The sequence below is a fragment of the Nicotiana attenuata genome, unplaced genomic scaffold (assembly GCF_001879085.1).
Source record: "Nicotiana attenuata strain UT unplaced genomic scaffold, NIATTr2, whole genome shotgun sequence".
NCBI lineage: Eukaryota > Viridiplantae > Streptophyta > Magnoliopsida > Solanales > Solanaceae > Nicotiana > Nicotiana attenuata.
Window position 1 is genome coordinate 117,262 of NW_017670837.1, and position 9,990 is coordinate 127,251.

General features: G+C 32.8%; 1 protein-coding gene across 1 annotated transcript; it reads left to right on the plus strand.

The window, feature by feature from the left end:
• The first annotated feature begins 1,027 nt into the window (after positions 1–1,027).
• On the plus strand, positions 1,028–8,511 carry LOC109243785 (long-chain-alcohol oxidase FAO4A). The gene is given in 4 exon segments (XM_019410774.1): positions 1,028–1,389; positions 1,949–2,218; positions 6,425–7,136; positions 7,139–8,511. Coding segments are annotated over 4 exon segments (2,316 nt in total). The 5' UTR covers positions 1,028–1,152; the 3' UTR covers positions 8,236–8,511.
• The last annotated feature ends 1,479 nt before the right edge of the window (positions 8,512–9,990 follow it).

The following is a 9,990-nucleotide window of genomic DNA, read 5'->3' on the forward strand; positions in this document are numbered from 1 at the left end:
ATTAGGATCTGGGGGTTCCCATTTAATTACAAGGATAGTTTTTTTGGGAGGTTTTAACCATAGATTTTTTGTCAGGTAGAAGTATTCAATGGCTTTGCTTATGGGTTGGCTTATAACTATATACATGTTAGTATACGGAATGAGCAAGTTGCTTTGCGAATATTTAGTTTGCAATACGAGCATGTAATTTCTCATACTTTTATTGCATCCTTTAATGTTTTGGTACAGTAGTATAGTCGCAGATAGTTGTAGCAATATACTAGAGCAATCATATACTCTTTGGTATACATGTATACCATATTGGTATCATATGTCACTAGAAGTCTTTTTGGCTACTTATATTTTTATTGCATTTTCCAATATTTTATTATCATTTCTATTTTAACTAGTATATATGGAGATTTGGTGGCCGTAGATTATGTTTTCTTGCTCCATAACTCGTTGTCTTACTGATATTTGTAGGGAAGGAGATCAAGGTTTGTATGACAATCACGTTGATTAGAAAAGGAACAAGAAATAAAGAAAAAAATAAAATGAAAAAAAATAAAGAAGGAGAAAATTTGAGTGTGAAATAAGTTATAGTAAAAATAACAATAATACGATTTGGGAAAAAATAAATGAAAAAAAGAAAAGAAGAAACGAGAAAAAAGAAAAGGAGAAAAGAAAGAAAAAAAGAAAAAAAAAGAAGCATAGAAATAAAAAAGGATTGGAGAAAAAGAGAATTTTTTCCAAAAAAAATGCTACAGATAGAAAATATAATTAGTTTGATTGGTAGAAAAATAAATAAATAAATAATGGTAAATAATTTTATTTTTGTGAATAATGGTATCATTCTCCATTCTTTAGCAAGTAAAAAGTTTGTTGGAAGAGTAAATTTTGATTGAGACAATTATAGAAGGAGATCGAGAAAGGAGTACTTTGTGCAATGAGTAATTGCCCCCACCGCAAACAAAAGGTCCAATTCGTAGGCCTCTCTTCGTAATTAAACCTACCTCCCTCTCCGCCCCACCTCACGACAACCTAATCGGCTGGTGTCAGAGACGTAGGGGCCGGGGTGGGGTACCTCTTTAATATGCATTGGGTTCTCTCTCTATAAATGCCTAGTTAAAGGTACTTAGTATGCATTCTCACAAGAAACAACATTGAGAAAAAATGGGTCAAAAAAATGGTTACATTTTCCGCAAAGGAAGCAGTATTGTTGTTCCAGAACCAGAAAAAAAGGTTGAGTTAGGGACACTTTCCTCTAACCAGATGGACTCTCTTACTGCTATTTGTGACACTATTTTACCTTCCATTGATGCTAAAGCCTTTTATAAAGAAGAAGCCATTGATGATCCTTTCACTAATTTCCTCCAAACTTCAGCATCCATGACTGGAACTCCTCAACATGTAAGAGGTTTTTTTTTTTTTTTTTTTTTTTTTGGCGTCTCGTTACTTTTCCTCTTTCCCTTTGTTTTTTTCTTTTTGAGGCGCGAATTAGTACAGTGTTCAGCCTTTTTGGCTACATTTCTTAGATCGTGTTATTTGTTCTATTTTCTAACTTTTTTTTCCAATTCACATGAGAATATTACACATTACAAGTAAAATAACAACAACAACAACAATAAACCCAGCACTTTTTTACAAGTAGGGTTTGGGAAGTGTAAGATGTACGCAACTTACCCTACCCCTGGAAGGGAGAGAGACTGTTTCCGATATACCCTCGACTAGAAAACGGCAGAAAAAGAAAAAGGTAACTGCAACAAGTAAGAATAACAACAAGATAAAATTAAATGAGATCAAATCCAAAAATGCAGTTAAACAGTAATAGCAATATATGAAAATACTAAAATTTAATACACTATGAGTATATATTATCACATACCTGGCCTTCTAAAAGCTTTTGTTATTTTTTCATCTAATTATATTCTTCGTATGAAATGGCTTCTCTTTTGTTTACTTTTATCAGATTGCATGGATGATAAGCAATAGATTGCAACATCCTAAGCTCAACTTGTGCAAAATTGCACTATGGCTTTTATCAACGAGGATGGGAACTTTAATACTCTGTGGTAAGGCTAGCTTGTCAAGCCAATTTCCATACTTGCAGAGCTTCTCTAGGATTTCACCAAACAAGAGAGAAGAGATAGTCCTATCATGGTCAACAAGCTGTTTCAAACTCCTAAGGATTCTCTTTTCTGCCATGAAAATTCTGGTTCTCCTAGTATTCTTCACTCAGGTATTTAAATTTTTATTCAGTTATATTTACAGCCAACCATTTTAATTTGTCATTAAGGTATAGTCTCATTAATTGTAGAGCTACCTTGTGCTAAGTAAAATTTATGGCCCCGCTCAGCTGCCCTCTTCTGTTTTTCTTCTTCATCTACTTTTTGCTAAGTATTCCCAATAATATTCACCAATCATATTGCGGGTTTGTTGAAATTGCATTTACTCATTCGACTACTCTCAAACAGAAAATACATTTGGCATGCATGCAAAGTGGCAAACCTTATTTTCTTCTCTCTCTCTCTTTTTGTTGTTGTTGTGGTTCTCTCGATCTTCTTTTGTCCTTTTAAGTCTCTCCTTTCTCCCCTTCGTTTTCCTTAAGAATTTCGTCGTTAAGATGGAGCACTAAAGTTTATAAAATGAGCTAGCTAGTGTCACAAGTTTTAGATGTTTGTGGTAGTTCCCAAGAGTGTATCGTGCACAAGTCTTATTTTCATCAAGATTAGAAATCTCATACTCCTATCCCTCCGTTTCAATTTAGGTGAACCTGTTTGATTGCGCACGAAGTTTAAGGGAAAATGAAAATTTTTCGAATTTGTAGTCCTAAACAAGTTAAAAAGGGTCTAGTGTATTTGTGTGAATATAAAAGTTTCTCATTAAGAGTATAATTGTAAGTTTAAGCTAAATTGTTTCCAAATTTAGAAAGGAGTCATTCTTTTTGGAATGGACCAAAAAGGAAATAGATTCACATAAACTAGAACGGAGAGAGTATTATTTTAAGAACGTTTATTACTTATAAATTTCTTTTGAATGAACTGATGGTGTAAAAAATTTCTTACACTAATAATGTATATAATTTAAATCTTGATAAAATTAAAATTAATTTAAGGGGTGGCTCAGTCCCTCTTGCTTTATTCCCCAAAAGATGAGGCCCTAGAGACTATACTCTTCTTGCATGTATACTACTCCCTCTGTTTCAATTTAGACGTGGTAGTTTGACTCGGTACAGAGTTTAAGAAAAAAGAAAATTTTTTTTGATACTTCTAGTCTTAAAAGTTTAAGGGGTAAAAATTTTATAGGACCATGACATTTGTGTGGTTATAAAACCTTCTCATTAAGGGTAAAATGGCAAAAATAAAGAGTTTAAAGCTAAATTATTTTTAAATTTAGAAATATGTCATTTATTTTGGAACAGACTAAAATAAAAGATACCTCCTCTAATTTAAAAGGGAGGGAGTAGTATTTATTATTAATGACAAGTAGTGTAAATCTTTTCATCGATTTGCTAGCTGCTTGCCGACGTCAAGACTCATTAATCACATAGTTCCAAACGATGCTGTTTTTAGGAATTTGGTTGAACGTATGAAAATGTCATGTAATTTGGCTCCAACTAGAAATCAATCTCTTTAACACTTATGGCTATATATAGTTTCTTCTTTCTAACTCTATGCGCACACTCCATCAAGTTTACTATTTTCATGTAATTTGGCTCCACTTGAATCAATCTCTTTCACAATTGTAGCTGTGTGCAGCTTCTTCTTTCAAAACTCCATGTGCATTGTGCACAATCAAGTTATCTCCATATAGATGATTTAAACTTATTTTTAACATTACAATTAGTGTTAAGAGAAATTGTACAAAAAGCATATAATAATACTCGAAATTGATATATTTAATCAAATAAAAGGACTTGATTCTTTTTCAAATATTTGTGTTGCTTATTAAAGTAACGGTAATAGTTTTTGTAACCGTTGCTTCAATTGACCCAATTTTTGCAAAATAAAAATAAATAAAATTTTACCTAAGATTAACATGGTCTCAGGAAGATTAAAATGAATTGACTATATTGTCAATTAAAAAAGAAACATTAGAAGAAGTTGCTTAGGAAAAAGATACTTAGTAATAACAGCGATAAAAAAAAGCTATGCAATTAACATCTTAATTTGTATCTCAAAAATCTAAAAGTATAAAACTCAAAAAAATTACTATATACATTCGATAAATAAGGCTAAGGCGTCTTATTAAAATTCAATTTTTAGATGACTTACTGCATTGAGCACTCTGCTAAAAATTTAGCTCAGCCCTCATTTTCTTAAAATTATTGAAGGTTTCAACCACCTTCTAGGGGGAGGAAGGGGAAGAAATTGACTTGAAATTATTGATGTTGTAGCCTACCAAACTAATCCACATGACACAAGTTCAGTGGGACAACTTTGAAAGAAACAATTAATTACTCACTCCGTTTCAATTTATGTGAACCTGTTTGACTGGGCATGGAGTTTTAAAAAAATAAAGACTTTTGGAATTTGTGGTCCTAAACAAGTCAAAGGGGGGTCTAGAGTATTTGTGTGGTTGTAAAAGCTTCTCATTAAGGGTAGAATTGAAAGTTTAAGTTAAATTATTTCCATATTTTGAAAGAGGTTATTCTTTTTGAAACGGACCAAATAGAAAATAAACTTAAACGGAGCGAGTAGTACTTTTATTATATGGTTTACACAAATATGGAAGAATGCAGTTATGATAGATAACGAATACAATGACACACGCAAAGCATCCGAATGCTATATATAGTGTTGCTTGTTTTGTCCATTGGGAACTTCCTTTTCGTTTGTCATTTATACCGCTCGTTCAACCACATTAGATATGCTTGGCTTAAGGCATTAAAGAACTTTAATTAAAGCAATGTTATTAGGTACGACTTCTAATTTTGCTTTTTTTTTTTTAATCAAGCTAACATGAGTTGCACATCTCTCCTTCACTTATGTGGCTATGTCGTGTCATCATACGAGAAGCATTATTGTAATGTGTAAAAAAAAAAAATCACCAGGTAGGTAACTTTTATTTGGTGAGAAAATTTATTTATCGAGTTTTATGATTTTACTACAATAAACCATATAGTTTAATTAGTGATAATAACTGAAATTATCAGAGATGACATGGCATAGTCACCGTGGCATTTTTGCTGATTAGAGTGCCTATTTGGCTTTCTTGTTGTTTGATAATTGATAGTACGTTTTTCGGGCATTTTCATTTTCTGAGCAGCGTAATATTGGAAAATTCAGTTATTTTTAAGTGATTTAGATGCACACTTAACATCACATTTCCATTGGAACTTAATTGAAAGAAGCTCACAATCTGAACTTGCCGTGATGCACTCTAACTAGAAAACAAAAATATAACGAAATAATTCTCGAAACTTAAGATCTACTATTCAAGCAAATGATATATTGTGCAAATATGCCATACTAAACCATGTCATAAATGAGGCCCATAAATTCATAATTAATACTCATCATAGATTTTATAAAAAACAGGCCGGTGTACAAAGCATCTCACATTTTCGAGTTGTCAATCTTTTCTCAGTGATAATCTTTAAGGAATTTAAATTAACTCATTTACTTTGTCGATGTTGCTCCGACCATTGGTTGTTTCTTCCAAGTTAGAAGAATTTTGAGATTCTAAACTTGATTTTGAAAGTTTGATAGATGCTTCCGGATAATTTATTTAAATTTAAGTTGAAAATTATAAATAAAAGTATCTATTGAGAACCCCGAATAATTTTATAGAGTACACTTATAAAATAAAACTATTTTAAGAAGTTCTAACAAAAAATAAAAGAATTAAAGAATAAAAAAGTAAAAAAGAATAACTTAATTGACCCAAAATTAAAAAGAAACAACAAAAGCCAAAGTGTTTAACCACTGAATGAAACACTCTCCAAGGGAAGTCGATCCCGCGACCTCCCCTAAAGAAATCATGCCCTATACCAACTGGCCAAGAAGGGCTTTATGGCAAGTGGTGTCACACTTAATAATTTAATTTGCTTATATGGTATATTGCAGATTATTTATACACACATTTAACAAAAATTTTGGGACGAAGCGGTGTTACGTGACACCGCTTCACTCTTACTGGATCCGCCTCTGAGTGACTGCTTCCACTGCTCGAACTCGTCACGTATATTTCATATGAAAACAACTTTGTTGTTGCTCCAAGGCTCCCTTCAAATAAAAGAAATGATGACTTTATATTTTGCAACAGTATTGGACAATGGTTGCATTAGAACTCAAGATTCTTTTCTGTTCAATTCTTCCACCACTTAGCTCAAGCTTAACTTGATGAACAAAATATGTTAAAACTCATATTCAACCTGATTAAAGTTTACTTTCTTCTTCTTTTTTGATCTTTCCTGAAAGTGAAAATCTTAATTTCTTGTTAGGTGAATGAGAAAAGCCAGAATCCTTCATGGAAAGCACTTGGCTACTCTGGACCTGATCCTGATTTTAAGAAGCAAAATCAAGGACCTCAAGATCAAGAAGAAGAACAACTATTTGGACCACTTTACCAAGGAATCATCAGTCTAAAACAATCACAAAAAAAGACGTTCGAGAGGCTGCAAAAACTGGGATTTTCTGTGTCAAAACCCCATAATTTCAATAACACAAGGAGAAGTACAGAATGCCCTGATTTCACAATTGAATGTGATGCTGTGGTAGTTGGTTCAGGCTCCGGCGGTGGAGTTATAGCTGGTATTCTTGCAAAAGCTGGACACAAAGTACTTGTTCTAGAAAAAGGAAGTTATCTTGCAAGAACAAATCTTTCCCTTCTTGAAGGTCCTTCAATGGATCAAATGTATCTTGGAAATGGACTATTAACAAGCAAGGACATGGATATTATGCTACTTGCTGGATCCACTGTTGGTGGTGGCTCGACGATTAATTGGTCAGCTTCGATTCAAACTCCACAACATGTTCTAAAAGAATGGTCTGAAAAGTACAAACTCGAACTGTTTCAAAGTGAATTTTACGAGGGGGCTTTGAAGGTCGTATGTCAAAAAATGGGAGTTCAGTCTGAAATTGAGGACGAAGGTTTCCAAAACATGATTTTGAGAAAAGGGTGTCAAGAATTGGGATATCAAGTGGAAACAATCCCTAGAACGCGCAGTCGGATCATTACTGTGGATGGTGTAGCATGGGATGCAAAGATGGGAAGAAAAAAGGCACAGCTGAGACATGGCTGGTGGATTTGGTCAAATCAGGCAATGGTGCAATACTTCCTGAATGTGAAGCATTGGAAGTGATCCATGTAAAAAAGAATGACAATTCAGGAAAAAGTAAATCCATTGGAGTTGCTTTTGCATTTCAAAATGGAAAAGGGGTGAGAGAAATTTGCATGGTGAAATCAAAAGTAACAATTGTAGCTTGTGGTGCTCTTAGCACACCTTCATTGCTCAAGAAAAGTGGCTTAAAGAATCCAAATATCGGCAGAAACTTACACCTCCATCCAGTCGTTATCGCCTGGGGATACTTTCCAGATACTCCATCTGATTCTAATGTATTATGGCCTGAGGCGGACAAGAAAAGTTACGAAGGAGGAATAATGACAGCAATGTCTAAAGTCGTGGCGAATTTCGAAGGATCAGGATATGATGCAATCATACAAACTCCAGGTTTGCACCCTGGCATGTTTTCAGCACTAATGCCATGGGTTTCAGGCCTAGATATTAAGATGAGGATGTCAAAATATTCAAGAACCGCGTATCTTTTAGCGTTGGCAAGAGACAAGGGATCAGGGGAAGCATTCTCACCCTATTCAGTAACTTATAAGATGGATCGAATCGATGAAGAAAATCTAAAATTAGGCCTAGAGAAGATGCTAAGAATCATGGCAGCTGCTGGTGCAGAAGAAATAGGAACTCAACATGGAAAAGGGAGGAGTTTGAAGGTGAAAGATGCAAGTTTGAAGGAGTTTGAGAGATTTGTGAAAGAAGAAAGTTCAATAAAAATTGGGAATCATTCAGTTCCTATATGTTCAGCACATCAAATGGGAAGTTGTAGAATGGGTGTGGATCCAACAACTTCAGTGGTTAATTCTAAAGGGGAGACATGGGAAGTAGAAGGTTTGTTTCTTGGTGATTCAAGTGTGTTTCCGACTGCTATTGGAGTGAATCCAATGGTCACAATTCAGGCTATTTCTTATTGTACTGCACAGTCTGTTCTTCAACTTCTTAAGAATCAAAAGCTGGGATAAAATGGAACTCGTACAAAGGGAAGCATGAAGATTTGTTTTTGTGAAAAAATTGTTTATGTTTATTGAAGTTTGTGTGAGTAAAATGAGAGGAGTTGGCTTAGGGGTGTCTCTACCTTCAGCTAATTATCAGTATAAACATTGTGGGGTAAGATCTTTAGGAGTAAGGGAAAAAATAAGTGTATAAACAAGTCCCATATCACGAATCATTCTGATTAAGAGGGATCCATGTATCTTGCCAAATGTAATTGTTAAAATTATATTCTAGTAAATCTGCAGTGACTAATATTTTCCTTTTGAAAATGCCACAGATTCCTATCTAGAAGGTGGGGAGCAAGTTAACGAGCAACAGAGGAGGTTGGCAATAACCTGGTAAAAATGATACCAGGTAGCCATTTTAGGACTACCAATAGGAATATGAATCAGCATTTGTCCAGTAATTGAAAAATAACCAATGCTTAGAAATACGGAAAATAATTGAAAAATAACGACACAAACATAAAGAGCTTTTTTTGGAGTCCAAACTACTGCAGGTCAAACTCCAGGAGACTGTCTTAGAGTTCGAAACATATACAAGTTAAACTTAATGTCTTGGAGTTCGAAACTTAAACAAGTAAATGAAACTCCCGAACAGTAACCTAGAGTTCACTTGTATGGGCGAAGCTCGAGTAAGTTATTCTGAGTGACCTTTATGGTGGGTGTTGAAACAATAGTTTTAACAGAAAAGGGTTCAAAATGCTCCTAAGTTATTGGAAAAGGTTTAAAAATACCCTTCATCCACCTATTGGGTTAAAAATATCTCTCCATCTATATTTTTGGTTCATTTATGCCCTTTGACCGTTATGTCAATGCTAAATTAAAAATAATTATTATTCTTTTTGTAAAACTTAAAAAAATATTTTTGTATTTTTAAACTAATGCACGTAAAGTCGTCTTCTTCTTCTTCTTTTTAGTTTTTACAAAAAATAATTCAATTTTTACATAAAAATATTTTTTTTATTTTTTCCAGTTTTTTAAAGCATTTTTTTTTGTAAAATCTGAAAAAATTGTAAAAACAGAAAAAAATGTTTTTAATAAAATATTTTCGTTTTTTAAAAACTGAAAAAAGTATTTTCAACAAAATATTTCGTTTTTGAAAAATATTTTTTTTTCAAATTTTTTAAAAAACAAAAATATTTTTCTTAAAAAAAACTGAAAAACGAAAAAAAAACGAAATGCTTTAAAATATGAAAAAATGAAAAAAAAAAAAAGAAGAATTTTTCAAAAACGAAAATATTTTGTTGAAAACATTTTTTTCAGTTTTTAAAAAATGAAAATATTGTATTAAAAACATTTTTTTTTGGTTTTTACAAAAAGAAAATTCAGTTTTTAAAGAAAAATGCTTTAAAAAAGACTGGAAAAATATTTTTTTTTTGTAAAAATTGAATTGTATTTTGTAAAAACTGAAAAAAATAAAAAAGAAGAGTTTACTAAATTAGTGGACTATTAGTGCATTAGTTAAGAACGAAAATATTTTGCAAAATAATTTTTGTTTAAGTTTTACAAAAAGAATAATAATTATTTTTAATTTAGCATTGACCTAACGGTCAAAGGGTAGTAAACCAAAAAGTGGATGGAGGGGTATTTTTAGACCAATAGATGGATGGGGGATATTTTTAAACCTTTTCCAATAGTTTAGGGGTATTTTGGACCCTTTTCCGAAATAAACTGCTTACAACCATCCACATTCTCCTTCCTTACTGCCTAACGTTTTAACCT